This window comes from Hetaerina americana, unplaced genomic scaffold (assembly GCF_022747635.1).
Source record: "Hetaerina americana unplaced genomic scaffold, ioHetAmer1.1.p SCAF_6, whole genome shotgun sequence".
Classification (NCBI taxonomy): domain Eukaryota; kingdom Metazoa; phylum Arthropoda; class Insecta; order Odonata; family Calopterygidae; genus Hetaerina; species Hetaerina americana.
Window position 1 is genome coordinate 50,969,030 of NW_027287205.1, and position 17,199 is coordinate 50,986,228.

Below are 17,199 nucleotides of genomic sequence, written 5' to 3' on the forward strand. Positions count from 1 at the left end.
ACATAGAATTAGTTACGTCACCTCTAGGATACTATCTACGCATTTAGTATTGATCGTAGAGGTTCCGATAAAGGTAATAGGTCAAATTCTGCGAACTGCCCTCGGATTGTTAAAAGTCGTTACATTGAAAAAATAACATTGCTGTTTCAAGGAAAATATATGTGGAATCAGGGTTGAAATTTCAGGTTTTATATTTAATCGATACATTAAATATGTGGCATATTTTTAAGCGAACAGAAAGAGGAAATGGGTTAGCCAAACAAAGGAATGCGATTTGTATATCTTGCTCGTATATATCACATATACGTCACACTCATTAATATATACATGTATACACGCAAACAGACACACATTCATTATATATTATAAATTATTTTACTTTGCCTTTGAATCAGCTTTTTTATTGTTTAATATCTTATGCCATTTTTCTGCCAGGTAAATTTCTGATACTTAACGCTCTAATGTGATAGAGGTGATAACATTTGGCAAAGGAGGGAGGGTAAGGAATAGGATAGGCCTGTTGGGCGGAATGAAGGGAGAATGCGGAACGGCTTATTATAGTGTCCGATGTCAGGTTGTCTTTGTTAGGAGATGCAAGTAAATGTTCTACTATTTTTGCACAATTATATTGGTTGTGTCTATCCAAAACCTACCACATTCGATAGAAGACCAATAATAGTAATAAATAATAATAAATAGTAAATTCCTATTGCAAGTTGTTGAAAAATACCTTCTTCATGCTCATTATAGTACAACCTTAGTCATAATGCGAAGAAATATTAAAAAGTATTTGCATCTGGAGGGGAGGAACAATTCAACCACATCCAGGCCCTATTGTGGCCCTGCCCTATGCTTCCCCTATCGCGGCAAGGCCTTTCTCGAGGAGATTGAAAATGTAGCAAGGGGCGCACCGAAATGCAATTTCCCCGAGCGCCCGCTCATCCATCCACCGTGGCCAGTTGTATGCAGCAAGAGCTCGCGAAAGAGCGTGTTTGGGCACGGGAGAGATAGGGCCCCGTGTGTGTGTGAACACACACAACCACCCCTCCCTCCCTCCTCCCCCAAATTCACCCTCACCCCCAAGTCCCCCTTTTCGGCGGTCATCCCTCTCTTTCTCGAACTCTCTCCTTCGTCGTCTTGTGTATGCGTGTGTGTTGTGATTGGTGTGCGTGTATCGACCCCCGCCCGCCCGCCCTCCGCCGGCCCACCTGTTGCCCGACCGCGGAGGGCAGCGGTGGCGCGCAGCCCTCCATGCGCAGGTGCGGCACACTTCTTTCTCTCCCCCTCTCCGCTCACCTCAACTCCCATCTCTTTCCCCGCACTGCCCTCTCCTTCTCCCCAGCCGGCCAGCCGACCGACTCACCTCTCCTGACGGATGAGCGTGGCGTGCTCATCTGGGGGGAGGGGGTGGCGAAAGGGGAGCGGAAGCTGCGGCACCAGCTGTTGGGAGAGCGACGGGGAGGAAGGGGGGGCGGGTAGATCCGTCTGGTTGTGGTGTGTGTGTGTGTGCGTGGCGGGGATGGGTCCTCTCTCTCTCCCCAAGAGAAGGACGTCGCCGGTGTGTGCTGTTGATACGCGTGAAAGTAGGCAGAGAAGGTGGGGGGGAGGGTGGCATCGATCCCAATCGCCAGGGTACTGAAAGGAAGTAACTTGGGGGGTTACAGCTGAATCTTCTGTACTTGTATTCTGCTTACACGTATCAGTTACATTTTTTTAAAGTAACTATTTACAGGGACATTCCGATCACAGATATATTGGCTAAAATCTGAGAGAGCAAGCCCAGGTGATGAGTTCAATGTGATGAGATACTGATAAACCTATTTTATGCATACATTTACTACATTGAGAGAGTTTATTATGTTTACTTTTGGATGATTAGAAATTTACCTGACTGATAAATTAAGTTATATACAGGTCACAAAATGAAACTATTTACGAACATTTTAAATGTTATTGTACTTTGGAGTTGTGAAGAAAACTGATTCCTTTACATAAACCTATCATATACATACACACACACACACACGTATATATATATATATATATATATATATATATATATATATATTATTATTATTATTAGGTAATCTACCGGTTAAGGTAGGTTTTGGATGGACGTAATTACTAATTAAATAATTTGTGGCCCCTAGCAAAACACAACATCCTACTCTACATCAGGTCCCTCTTCAGCTCTGAGTACTTTCTTCCTCCCTTCATCCAGTCCAACATCCCTATCCTCTTCCTTCCCTTTCCTCGTTTGCCTAACATTCTCCCCTCAATTACAGTCTTCAACATCCCGCTGCCGGTCAATACCCCCTTCAGCCACTTTTCCTACCTCCATAGGATTGCTCCCAACAAACCCCTCTCTTCGCCCACCATGCCAAGTACTTCCTCGTTTGTTCTCTTCTCTGTCCATTTCACTTTCTCCATTCTTCTCCACAACCACATTTCAAAAGCCTCCCGTCTACGTCTATCCTCCTGCTTCAATGACCACGTTTCCGCGCCGTACATAGCTACGCTCCAAATTAAAGTTTTTACGAGTCTTTTCTTAACATCCTTACTCAATGTCCCCGTCATCAACTGCCTCCTCCTCGTGAAAGCCTCCTTGCCTAGCGCAATTCTTCTCCTTACGTCCCTACTACTTTGACCGTGTTGGTCCAAAACACTACCGAGATACGTAAACTGTTCTACCTGCTCTAGTTTTTGCCCTCCTATTTTAATGTTAAGCTTAGCCTTTTTCTTTCTAGAAAATTGCATAACCTTTGTTTTATTAATATTGATTCTCATCCCATACCTGTCGCACTGAATTTCCAATTCACTAAGCAATGCTTGCAGCCCCTTGGCTGACTGATGAACTAAAGCTTGGTCATCAGCAAACCTAACTGATTTTACGAATTCCCCGCCCACCTTCATTCCTACCTCCAGTTCTTCCCATGCCTCTTTAATCATTTCCTCTGCATACAGGTTGAACAGCAACGGTGATAATGGGCAACCCTGCCTTACACCTCTTCCTAACACTGTCCAACCGGAATCCCCGTTCCCCACTCGTAGCTGAGCAGTCTGAGACATGTACAGGTTATATATATATATATATATATATATATATATATATATATATATATATATATATATATACATATACACACACACATACATATACACACACACACACAGAGGAAAAGATAAAGAGGTGGGTAAGATAATAGTTGACTCAGAAAAAGAAAGATGGAAGAAATATATAGAAACACTGTATGGTAAAGAACTTAGGCCAACAAAGTTACGAATAGACATAGAAAGGAACATGAGGTTGAGGAAGATAGCTTAGATCCAGGCAAACGATGAGTTAGAAAGGTCATTAAAGGAGATGAAATTAAATAAGGCCATGGGGGTAGATAACTTCCTGCAGAACAACTGAAATGCTAAGGAAAATGTAGGAGTGTGTATGGACTTATTCGTAGTATCTATGAGGAAGAAATTTAGTTGGAAGACTTTGTGAGATCAGTGTTAGTTCCTTTTTCCAAAAAAGGCAAAGCCTTCATCATGTGAGGACTACAGGGCAATAAGTTTGATATCTCACGAAGCTAAATTTATTCTCAGGATCATCAATGAAAGGATAGAGAGTAAGGCAAGTAATTGCTTAGGGGATGATCAGTTTGGGTTTAGGAAGGTGAGAAGTATGTGTGATGCCATTGCAGTTGTAAGATCACAGATCAAGAGGAATAAAGAATACAATCAGGGCCTATTTGCCTGTTTCGTAGATTTCGAAAAAGCGTTTGATAGAGTGATTTGGGGAAAACTAATGAGTGTATTGCAGAAAATAGGAATAGATTGGAGGGAAAGGAGGCTAATCCGCAACCTGTGCATGTCTCTGATTGCTTAGGTGCGAGTGGGGAATGGGGAGTCCAGGTGGTCAGCATTAGGGGGAGGTCTTAGGCAGGGTGGTTCATTATCACCGTTGCTGTTCAACCTGTATGTAGAGGAAATGATTAAAGAGGAATGGGAAGAACTGGAGGATGGAATGAAAGTTGGCAGGGAATTTATAAAATCAGTCAGGTTTGCTGATGACAAAGCTTTAGTTTGTCAGTCAGCCTAGGTATTGCAAGCATTGCCGAGCTAATTGGAAATTCAGTGCGACAGATATGGGATGAGAGTCAATATAAGTAAAACAAAGGTAATGCGATTTTCTAGAAAGAAAAAGGCTAAGCTAAACATTAAAATAGGAGGGCAAAAGCTAGAGCAGGTAGAACAGTTAACGTATCTCGGTAGTGTTTTGGACCGGCATGGTCAAAGTAGTAGTGGCTTAAGGAGAAGAATTGTGCATTGTATCATTAGGATTTATTGTGTTATTTTAGAACTCATCGGTAGTGATTCTCTTGTTGGAACAACCAGATTCATGGTATGAGGCTAAAAGTCATAGCAAAATGCAGAAGGCAGTACAATGAAATATTTGCATAATTTAAAATAAAAACAGTTTGAAATTCTTCTTATTCTCTTCATTTTCCTCCACTAATGCTCCTATTTTTAGCTCCACAAATAGAGTTCATCTTTGAAAAAGAGCTGACTGAATTAATGGTTTCAGGCTTAACCTAATGGAATCGATTCATATTGGAAATGAAAAAAATAGTAACTTCGTGATTCCACAGAAAATTTATTTCTATATGACCTGGGTTTTGATGTTCAACATCATCTTCAGGTGACAACTATTACAGACATCCATCTATATATACTACACCACCCCTACCTGAGGGTTGTATATAATGATGGAAGTCTGTTAGAGTTGTTAACTTGAAGATGATGTTGAATGTCAAAACCCGGGTCATATAGAAATAATTTTTCTGTGGAATTACAAAGTTACTATATTTTCATTTCTGAACTGACTGAAATTATGCTTGTGGAAATCTCTTGGTTCTTCAGTGCATTGCAATTAGATTCTCTTCCATATTATTCAGTTTTTCTTTGCAAGTTATTGATGTCATCATATTGTTGATTTTACTGTCTATTAGCCATGGATTGATTTTTTGGCTGAATCCTGAAAAATACATTCTTCCCTGTTTGCTTAGGATATTTGCCTCTGTGCAAGTTTTTTAATATGATATTATATTTTAATAAAAATTTATTAATTCAATAGTGAATGTAACCTCCCTAATTGCAGCATGTGTGACCAATTGGTACACTGTGTATTGGTGAAAAGCTGTGTAGGCAGCTGTACACAGGCTGTATAGATGGCTGAAAGGGTGGCTTCAGAGGCTATATAGGTGGGTGGAGAGGTGTGTAACATCTACACTACTCTTGTAGCCACCTGCACAGTCCATGTAGCAATATGTAAGGCAATGGTCTCTAGGGAAGATATTGCAATTGATTTATAGCCTGGATAAAATGTACGAGTAAAAGATAAATCCTTAAAAAATTAATCATATATGTGCATGAAAAATGCTAACTTCATTCATAATTTGCATATAAATCTTATTTTCTCTTCCGTACAGAACAACTATATCAAGACGTCCAAGTATACGGTGCTGACGTTCCTGCCACTGAATCTCTTTGAACAGTTCCAAAGGCTTGCCAACTTCTACTTCCTCTGCCTCCTTGTGCTGCAGATGATACCAGCCATCTCCTCCCTCACTCCCATAACCACTGCCGTTCCATTAATTGGTGTTCTTGCCCTCACTGCGATTAAGGACGCTTATGATGATTACGTGAGTTGCAAGTGTGTTCTTGATGTTATAAGATAATATACTACCTCACAGAATATGAATTTGTGTGTGGTGTCCAGGGCTAACCAGTGTGTGCATATGTGTGTACCTAGTGTGCAATTTTCTATTGGGCATAAGTATGTTGATTCACTACAGTTGGATATCAGTGCATCAGAGGTGTGTTGACTATCACCTCAAAGCAGTCTTCTTTAGGGATTTCCTTTGTTAATTTCAGTTACAAAAACATCTATGAATTGCTAACAGATACTCTTTTAAGTGTTTAGGTCATTTTATTTTGGCCCTTTAAATGAAACATTTGATGTGCATAGTCCAATAATAAACCTTTGGAGTGGTACAGTTTATTGATTGCATAATGCATAGGGATAAGTAAAGTTTAATGTTTGATAAAAAGTCAACGTTTTTCTATATTTATGATGGCTAAATTATGGTCAATTCTACTTTTATTGGTCATATCCCTCTCTTTATTCCTTGTAATACAGTGCCTTAGGGTATTTTTTCTTCTTTTCATTAAAATTAGTTGTTTGGTTGTAACAGTCACTTTTACTCTTATACAGTTTCAGTGAATGATAGCATTGGCAAGAAATAAATAATAATTGTGTGAATTTTGATATGTATTTGATATTTACATTAGAATAATTTGGCCTTTTCCATGGAAAATTTTTACTTCCTGTGATCCAGCAACGGCACCAGAGTGACTCTCAAGTCAACAACCGCCGTTCAAAGGCTGTGCGCAATGGTGTGCTGGAAGAGGAACGATGGGCTCAAGTCCAAGTGGGTGATGTCATCCGCATGGAAAATGACCAATTTGTTGCTGCAGATGTCCTCCTCTTGTCCACCAGTGAACCAAATGGCTTGTGCTACATTGAGACTGCAGAGTTGGATGGGTGAGTATTATTTGAAAGTAATTTTTATAAGTGGGACTAATCAAAGGATTCACTAAGATTCACTAAGAAAACATTTGAAGAGAATTAAAATCTCAAAATTTGTTATTTGAGATTGCTTTTTAGGGTTCTTTTCTTCTTTTCACATTCTATTGAATGTTTTAAACATCAATGATGTCTATGATAGGCTTCATTTCTCCTAAATTCAGAATCCTAGTGTAAATAAATGGTGTCCTTTCAATGTGTTGAAACATTGATTATTTCCCTAAAAATCCATCCTTTTTTAATAATAGATTCAACTAAATCTAGAATATTCATTTTTGGAACTTCTGGACTTTTGGTATGAAATGAAAATATTTTTTTCCTAATTATAAGCCGTGTATGATGTTAGTACATTTTCATCTTAGTGAAGTTAATTTTGCTTTTTCTTCAACCCTCCTAGCCATCTTCTTGCTTCATTTATCAATGGACGTGTAGTCAAAATGCTTTTGTTTAATATTTTGCAATTTAGTAATTGTTAATGATAATTAATGCTGAGTATCCATTGAAAAACCAGTTCAACTCTTAGTATCATTATGTTTACGTCAAAGTTATGTGGGAAATTATTCATTTTTATGAATATTCAATGAATGTTTCTATATTACCTTGTTAATGCTAGTGGGGTGTGCTTATCTTCATAATTTGTCAGTATCCCACTTTAAGCAGTATTTGTTTTAATTTTTAATGTTATTTGTGTTATTTCACCGAAGCATATTTCTTATCAGTCATATTTGTGTATATGAAGGCAAAAATATTGGTATACCTATTGCAGTAATTAGGTTAAAGGCATTGTGTTATAGTATCCTTAGTGACAAAATTATATTATCTTTTGTAGGTTTTTATTTTAAAAAAGACAACCTTATATGCATTAGCATTTTTCATTGATTGCTAAAACTTTTTTGTCAACTAGTGTGTTACACATGTAAAAATAATTTTAGCCTATGAAATTCTAACTTTTTTTATCATCTGCTGAATTTTAGGGAGACCAATCTTAAGTGCAGGCAGTGCCTAACTGAAACAGCTGAAATGGGGCAGAATGATGCCTTAGTCTGGGCTTTTGATGGTCAAATTATTTGTGAAACTCCAAATAACCTTTTAAATAAATTTGAAGGCACCCTTATCTGGAAGAATAAGAGGCAAGTATTGGTTATATTTTTGAGATAAGTAATGTGAACAAAAATAATGAAATGAATGTCATTTTTCTATTTTATAGATTCAAGTAATCCAAAAACATAAAAAAAATCAGTTTTTATATTTTATTTTTCCAGTCATAGGAGTTACATTTAAGAATGATTTACAGTATACATATTAATAAAATATTTTTTATAATAACATAGCTCACATTGTTCTAAATGGTCAAGTAATATATTTTATCAAATAAGTAATTTCTGGGTTGATTGTAAGTGACAGAATATTTTTTTTCATTATTATGCAGAGTTGAATGAAAATATAAAAAATGAAAATTTACAATTTTTAATAACATAAGAGATGTCTTTTAGTTTAAAAATGTAACAATAAATGAAATTATAAGCATAGCAGTTTGCTCCAAAAATAAAAGTTGACACGTAAACAAAATATGCTCCAAGTTTGCATCACAAGTATTTTCATGTTGCTTTGATGCCTTGTCTTTGATGCTTAGCAAATTTTGACCAGGAATCAACCTCTACATACCATATCCAAAACCCATTATTGTCTGACTGGTAAAATTACCTGCCACGGTAACTACTACTACCTGAGCTATGCATCTGCCTTGGAAAGGAGTTGATTGCTCTCTGTATGATACTCCTATAGATGAATACCCCTAGTTTGAGCTTTCTAACTATAAATTATGAGGGTTAAATTTTTGTTTGCATTTAAACAGTTTTGTTTTGTGATTTTTTTGCCAAACACAGAAATAAATAAATAAATTGATCACAGAGCATTCTCATATTCTCTCGCTGTAAATATTGAAGGCTTCGCAGAACTTAATTGCTAGTTTTTTTTCATGTTCCTCCTAATTCTCTGTAAATGTGTCGCCATTATTTATCAACTGCTATGAAATAGAAAAAATAAAAATATGGGAAAGTAACAGGCTCTATATGAAAGCCTTTGGTTAAATTTTGAATTACAAATACAGGTGATTCAAATTCATTCTTAGTATATTATTGTGAGTATGTTTGGAAAAGATACATTTCATTCATGTGATTTGGAGTGATGAAAACCCTGATGTATCAATCTCTAAATGAATGTTATTGCAAGTGCAATGTGGAAATCAGTTGCTGGAAAACTATAAATGAAATTACTCATAAATCATTCATGATATGTAGTAAAAGTATGGATGTGAAGTCAATCTGCTTTGAAATATAAAGGCTCGACTTAAAAGTCACAATTGACCAATGGTTTCACAGTTACCTCTCCAGGTGACCTACCCCATAGTGAGCACATGGAAATTTAAACCCATGCTTGAAGCTGGATCTTTCAAGACCTGTAGACCCAGTATTTTTTATGTCATCCCCTCTGTTAGGTCTTCTCTATGTTTCACAGAACTTAAGATGAATAATAGCTTAATAGCAAGTACATGTTATTGTTCTGAAAACATAAGAGAATATTGTTTTCAATGCATACATTTACCCATATTGGGGATATTAAATTATGATTGCCTTTTGGACCTCTTTGACCCTTGAAATCTGTACATGTAGGAGTTTAAAGTCATATATTTATTCATAAAGTGTTGTGCACATGTTGCCCCTCTGGACTGAAATCATTAAAGTATCAATTCCACACCATTCATAGTTTATGCCAATTTCTGGTGTCATATTTTCTAACTGGAAATTTCAGTAGTCGTGGTATATTTTATAAATGCTATGTGTAAGTATTATTAAAGAACTTGACTTTGATGCATTGCTTTTTTATTGCAGATATTCTTTAGACAATGATAAAGTGGTGTTGCGTGGCTGCATTCTTCGCAACACTAACTGGTGCTATGGTGTAGTTCTTTTTGCTGGCAAGGATACTAAGCTCATGCAGAACTCGGGAAAGACCAAGTTTAAACGCACAAGCATTGATAGGCTGTTAAATTTCATAATTATAGGGGTAAGTAAACTTATTCACATATTTAATATATCAAACATTTCGAAGAAATGCTCAAAGATGGGTGTGTGATTTTTAATTTTTTAATTATATAATATGTGTAATGTTTCATGAATGAACTCTTATATTTTGGCAAAATATCAGCATTTAATAGCTGGAAATTGGATATTGTCTGTGCTACAAACTATGGTTGAACAGAAATTCCATTTTTTTGTACTAGGTAAAAATAAATAAGGCATTATATTTCCCCTCTAACATTTTAGCTTATCCAGTAACTTTCATCTTGATCCTCTCCTCCTCCCTTCCACTGCTCTCCCCACCACTACCTTTAATGCGTCTTCATGTCTTGGAAAATGGCCCACCAGATGGTGTTCTTTGTAATTGTTATCTCTAGTAGATTATTACCCTTTCCTGTGTACCTCTTCATATCTCACTCTTTATAACTAGTTAATTCCCTCCATTCCTCCTTGTGCATGCATTTCAAATACAATTTTTCCCAGCCCATGATGCCAGATGTACTTTTTTTACTCCAAAAAAAGTACACGAATATAACTTTGACCTATAAACAGAAGGTGGTTTGCCAGAAAAATGCTTACGAATAAGTATTTTTCCTGCATCAGGCATAGAAAATAGTTGCCTTTTTTACAAATAGGAAGGTCATAATAGAAAGCAGGATGTTAGATAAACAGGGAAGAGGAAGGAAGATAGTGCCCTTTTTGGACAGCATGAGGGTCGATAGAAGGTATGAAGAACTGGAGAAAGAAATAATGTTTAGCAAACAAGGGGAATATCACGCGATACATAATTTTTAATAGTTGTTTGGGACTGTCAAAAACCTAACTTTGATAGGTAGACCGTTGATGATGATATGCATATTGTGAGATAGTAATATGTTTTCAGATAATTAGGAACACCTATCCATATGTTGACTGTTAAATAAAAGAGTTAGAGTAATTATGAGAATTGACTGATTGGACAGCATGAAGGGTAGAATTAAGACCTAAGAACTAAAAAAGGAAATAATATTGAGCCAGTAAGAATTTAGGCTGAAACAGTTATTAAGGGCCATCAAAAATCGGCCTCTATTGGTTAGGATAATAAAGTTGGTCATTTGAAGGAAAAGATTTGCATGTGACTAATTTCCCAATGCATAATCCAGGTAACTTCATTTTGCATTAGAATGCCTACATAACTCATACAGGTAGAACTGAATAATGACTTAGGCTAATCCACAGTACTTTACAATGCAGGTTGAAATTAAAAGGCTATTTCTACCAGATCATGATTTTCGAGGGATTCACTCTCATTACATCTGCTTACGTGTCATATTAAAAAGCATTTCACAGCCCCACGAAAATTAGCTTAATGTCTTCAATCTGTTAAATAATAAAAACTGGCTGAACACTTCCGCAAAGGATCTTAGAGACTTTTCATGCCATAATCCTCCCCAATAGGAAATTTTTTTTCTTTCCCTTAAACTGACAGCATTTCATTGAGAAAATCACTTTTATGAAGTAGTCCCATTTCATTATTCTATATAATTTGCGCAAAAAGTGTAAAATTCATTTTCAGTACCTACTGTAAAAATATAAATTTACTGCAGTTGGTTTTAGTAGTGGTATTACGGTATAGAAATGATATTACATAGACGCAGTACTAAATGAGAGTGGATTATTCCCCTATGCCTGTTTCTGAACATTATTATTATTATTAGGTAATCTACTGGTTAAGGTAGGTTTATGGATGGACACAGCTCCTAAATAAATATTCCTACTCTACATCAGGTCCCTCTTCATCTCTGAGTACCTTCTTCCTCCCTTCATCCCATCCAACATCCCTATCCTGTTCCTTCCCTTTCCTCGTTTGCCCAACATTCTCCCCTCTATCACAACATCCCACTGCCAGTCAATACCCCCTTCATCCACTTTTCCTGCCTCCATAAGATTTCTCTCAACAAACCCCTGTCCTTGCCCACCATACCAAGTACTTCCTCATTTGTTTTCTTCTCTGTCTATTTCACCTTCTCCATTCTTCTCCACACCCACATTTCAAAAGCCTCCAGTCTACGTCTATCCTCCTGCTTCAATGACCACGTTTCCACGCTGTACATAACTATGCTCCATATCAAAGCTCCAAATTAAAGTTTTTACGAGTCTTTTCTTAAGATCCTTACTCAATGTCCCAGTCATCAACTGCCTCCTCCTCGTGAAAGCCTCTTTGCCTAGCGCAATTCTTCTCCTTACGTCCCTACCGCTTTGACCGTGTTGGTCCAAAACATTTCCGAGATACGTAAACTGTTCTACCTGCTCTAGTTTTGTTTCTGAACATATCCACAAGAAATATAAATATTTAAAAAGATTATTAATTAAAAGCCGGAGTATAATAATAATAATCTTCAAATTCTCAGGTTAAAGCATTATGATATTAAGCAGGCCACAGTTAAAACAATATACCCATACAAAAATGAAAACAAGTTCCAAAAATTAATCACATATATTTTGATGTAATAGGAAAATTTACCAGAGGTCTGATTAGGAAAATCTTTTAGGTCATAAAATGTTTTCCTGGGAGGAAGGTTCTTGGCCTTTTTTTTGAAAGATGTTGACTGTAGGAGAATATTTCCCATATAGTGGAGGTTTATCATAAATTCTTAATCCTGCCTTAAATATGCCTTGTTGACTGGATGTTAATCTGTAATCCTTCCTATGTGCATCACCTTTATGATGAATGTCTTATCAATTTTCAACAGTCAAAGAGAGTGAAAGAAATTTCCCAGTATGATTTACAAAAACATGGAAATGGTTGGACTACCAAGATTTTAATAATTTTCAACCTTGAGATCAGTATGGTATTCCAAATATTGCCCTGAAAACCCTCTTTAGAATGGAAAATATATTTTTTGAAAAAGGAGACTGGGCCCAAAAGATGATGTCATTCACTAAATAGTTCTACACTTTAGTGAAATAAAACATTTTTTTAAACATCTTGAGAAAGAGAATTGCGTGAACATGATGAACCATGAAGGCACCAGTTTAAATTTATTTGTGTTAGCTCTTTTGTGGTGATTCCAACTCACATCCTAACTTAACCTAAGGATCTTCGTAGCCTTTGCCCTTTCAATTTGGGAATCGTCTAGCTTTATTAAAGGGCTCTGCAATGGTGGGGATTTCTATATGCAAACTTGAAGGCATTATGTTTTCTTTTTATTTAACAATAAATTATTAGAATTAGCCATATCTTCAACTGCAGTTCTGATAACAGAGGTAAATCAATTCTCAGAGAGGGAATTAACTAGACATGAATTTTCATCTGCATGTATAGTATAGGCTCTTTCCTTTAGAAATGATGGTGGTCATTCATAAAAATTATGGAAAGAAGGGATCCCAGAAGTGAACCCTTGGGAACACCATTGGTTGCTTACTTTGACTTGGTGTCATTTTATTGACCAATTGTGGTTGGTTGGTTGACTTGGTGTAATTTTATTGATCAATTTTGAATTGGTATAATTTTGCAAGAATCGCTTAACTTGCTGTTAGTCCACAATGAATGATTTCACCCAATCTTAATGTTTTCCTTGGATTCTAGCCTCTTTAAGTGCTTGAATGAATAATGTATGATATATGCTGCCAGTAACATTAGTCCAGTCTATGTATGTCTGGACAAGTAGATAAAATGGAATTTCTGTTTCATCCTTTCTCATATGGGATCTTAAGTGTTGTTAATTATATCATTATCTTTCACTGCTATGTAATTTGTTGCAGGAAACTGTCTCTATGGAAATGACTCACATTTATTTTTTCTTTCAGATTGTATTTTTTTTACTGTCTATGTGCCTGTTCTGTACCATTGCCTGTGGTATATGGGAGAGCATCACCGGGCAGTACTTTAAGGTCTACCTCCCATGGGACACACTTGTCCCAAGTGATCCCATTGCGGGAGCAACTGTGATAGCTTTGCTTGTCTTCTTTTCCTACGCTATTGTTCTGAACACCGTTGTGCCTATTTCTCTATATGTTAGGTGAGTTTTTTCATTAATCATGTTTCTCATAATTAAAAAAAATATCCTTCAGGCTGTGCTGATTTAAATAACTATTAAATGTTTTTTTTCCTTTTCAGTGTTGAAGTTATTAGGTTTGCACAGAGTTTTCTTATTAACTGGGATGAGCATATGCATTATGAGAAGACTGGCACTTCTGCCAGAGCCCGAACAACTACTCTTAATGAGGAGTTGGGTCAGATAGAGTATATATTCTCTGATAAAACAGGAACCTTAACTCAGGTAACAGCAGATTCTCATTCTTAAAAATAGTGTGCACCATTAGAATGCTGTGCTATTAAAACTTACTCATGTTTATGGTTAGTGAATTATCATTTCTGGTGGAAAGTAAATAACTGAAGGCACACAATTTAAATGCCTCATGAAATCAAATCATATTATGGAAACTTTATTTTGTATTTAAATATCTCATTAACTCTTTGACTTTTTCTGCCTCTTATATATTTCAAAGGAAATACCTATTTTTCCCCCTTGCTGAAAATATACACCTATTTTTAAACTTCCTCATTGAGCTAAAGCTTAAAAGTTGTAATGCTTGAATTATGTATTCCCTCCTTGGCTAATGTTTAAATTGTGAGGGGATATTTTATATTTCCTTTGAAAAGTATTTTTTTGCTGTGTGAGTTAGGATTTCAAAGGAATGGGATGAAATTTGATATTGTTTTGAGTTTATGTGAACAATTTGAAAAATAATAAAAGTCACATTCTTAGTTCTCATATTTTTGGTAAATACTTGCATGCCTATTAAGAAGGTGCTCCTGTGTTTTTACTGTTGGGGTTGAGAATAGAGATTCTACCATAGCAGTTCTCACATACCCATTTGCATGTTTAAACCAAACCATGTCAACTTATCAGAGCCATGTACCGTTTGAGATTATGATCATCCAAGCTGGTTTCACTGCCTTTATACTTCCATTCATGGCCTTGTTAATCTGTGTACAATGTTCCCAGTGGTGTAGCTCACATCCCTTAAACAATTCTCCTTTGATTATAGAATATTATGACCTTCAACAAGTGTTCTATAGCTGGAAGATCTTATGGAGATATAGTAGACGAAAGGACAGGTGAAACAATAGAAATAACTGAGGTATGTTTTCCTGTTAATTTTTATCATTATTTTTACTCTATTATTTCATTCATTTTGCTGAGAATAACGAATTTGCATGAATTTTGCACATTATGCATGTTTTACCTAATTCACTGAATGCTTATGATAGCAACACATGCATGAATCAATTGATTGTATGCATTTTGATTAGGATTTTTTCCAACACTTAACTTGCAATATGATATCTCTTTCTTCAATATTCTAAAGATATAATTGGGTATTTAACTTGATCCTGATTCTAACATGCAATATTATTTTTCTTCAATATTCTAAAGGAGATAATTATAGTATGATTAACTTTTTCCTGGTTTGAAAATTTTTCATATATCTAAAAATATGATACTTAACTACCTGGTAATATTGGCCTAATTGGTATATATTCATTGGAATCATATATATGTAAACATTCAAGTTTTCTTCAAATAATAAGCTAGGTGTGTTGCACTGGTAAATAATATACAGGTAGGAAAAGTAATCTGGCATGTTGCTGTTTTATTTCTTTTTTGCTGTTTCATTGGCATCATTTTCTGTTTGGCTCTGTTGGCATGCTATTTTAATGTCCAAGAGGTTTTTCAATGAAAATAAATATGTCTCAGTGTGCATCTAACAATTTGAACTATGAGAGATGTGATGAAAAAGTCTTGCCTTTTGATGTCACTTAAAATTGATACTTGATTATTGGGTTCATAAATTTACTCTTTTATTATCTATGTACATTCTTTGAATTCAAATTACTACCATGTTAAGGAGTGAAACTTCAGACAAAAGTCTCAAAATTTTGAAACTCATGCTGTTTTGGTTACTATACTTACAAATTGTCAGCTTCCCAGCAAAAAACTAAAAAGAAGTCCCAATTTTTAGGACATAATGTCATAGATCTTTATTTGGTTTGGTAATATCCCAGAGAACCCTTTTTGGCACCATTTAACCTTACGTAATAAAAGTTTACGCAATTGGCCCTATGTTATGCAATAAACCATGCACATTCATAAGGAAAAATTCAGGAAAAAATATTTAGTATTTTCTTGCAAAGGAGAGTCAATGGGCTCTTGGGCATAGAACGTTTTTGCAATAATATTCTTTGATTTCCAATGCATGGGTCCTGCAATGATGTATATTTGTCCAAAATAATAATTTTCTTGTGCCAATACTGAATATTTGTGGACTTTTTTCATCTCTGAACAACTTTTCAATGTTTTTGTGTGCTTTGAATCCATTGTTTTAGGGTCATTATTGAAATACCTTCTGTAGTTTATTCCCTCTCAATTTAATATTTGGCCTAGATTCCCTACTACTTTAGAACTATTACTTTTGTTTCATCATGGTTAATCCTTATCCCATTCCTATTGCATTGTTCCTATAGAGCACTCAAGAAAAACTGCAATACCTTTGCCTTCTGATTCACTATTACTAGATCATCTGCAAACCTAACTGATGTAATCATCCCAATTTTGTTGCCAGCCCTTCCCATGCTACCCTTAATATTTCTTCAGCATGCAGACATAGGTGGAAGATCTTTCTTAATCAAGATCATATTGAAAAATAGCCTCAGGAGTGAGTATTCATCCTAGTTATCAACCTGAATGTGGGTTTGATAGGTACTAGTGAACACACCAAGTACTAAACCCAACAGGGTGTGAAATTCACACCTCAGGGTAAGGGAGGGGCAGTTCCTTACCCTGTGCTGCCCTTTTTTTCCCTATAAGATCTGGGTTCTTGAGAAACAAGACAGTTTAAGTGAAGTTGAGGGTGCCCAGAGGCATCCCCCTGAATCGAACCTGGGCCCTCAGATCAGTAGCTCAGTACTCTACCCACTGGACTATCATATCTCCAGTAGTTACAAACTGAAATGAAATGATATTTCCTCATACTTTAAGTTGGGAAACCCTGAAGTCAGTCATGGCATGTTTGAATTTCTGAATCTGAATTTTCAATCTTAGTGTATCATTACACAAAACTATTTAACAATGGAAATTATCTTGAAATATTTTCTAGATCTCCGGGGAGTAAACTAAAAGAAGTCAGTCATTAGGTAGAACTCTTGTTTCAACTCTAAACTCGAGAGTTGATTATGTTTTCTCATCACATCTCTCAGTACCTGCCCTCTTTTATTTTAATGCATGCTCCAAATGCAAGTAACTTTTGACTGAAAAAAACTTCAATTCATTATCTCCCTAGTTTGCAATCTTGTGAATGGAAATTCCTGGACAAAATGTTTCACACATGGAAACGCTGAAAATAAATATTGAAACCATATGTTGAGACTGATATTCCTGCCTTGTGTCCCTCTTGCCATGCATTTATTCCAATAATTGTAGGATCTGGTAATAC

The 17,199-nt window shown here is 35.9% G+C and overlaps 1 protein-coding gene across 2 annotated transcripts in view; it reads left to right on the forward strand.

Annotated features, from left to right (window-relative positions):
* ATP8B (ATPase phospholipid transporting 8B) overlaps window positions 1-17,199 on the forward strand; it is a 432,938-nt gene that overhangs the window by 363,797 nt on the left and 51,942 nt on the right. The window contains exons 3-10 of one of the 2 annotated variants that reach the window (XM_071593620.1): window positions 5,484-5,696; window positions 6,393-6,598; window positions 7,615-7,770; window positions 9,532-9,706; window positions 13,510-13,721; window positions 13,820-13,982; window positions 14,755-14,847; window positions 17,187-17,199. The exon at window positions 17,187-17,199 is cut by the window's right edge and continues 221 nt beyond it. In XM_071593620.1, coding sequence (XP_071449721.1) covers window positions 5,484-5,696; window positions 6,393-6,598; window positions 7,615-7,770; window positions 9,532-9,706; window positions 13,510-13,721; window positions 13,820-13,982; window positions 14,755-14,847; window positions 17,187-17,199 — 1,231 coding nt within the window. The remainder of the gene's footprint in view (window positions 1-5,483; window positions 5,697-6,392; window positions 6,599-7,614; window positions 7,771-9,531; window positions 9,707-13,509; window positions 13,722-13,819; window positions 13,983-14,754; window positions 14,848-17,186) is intronic. The other variant, XM_071593621.1, reaches the window with a different exon arrangement.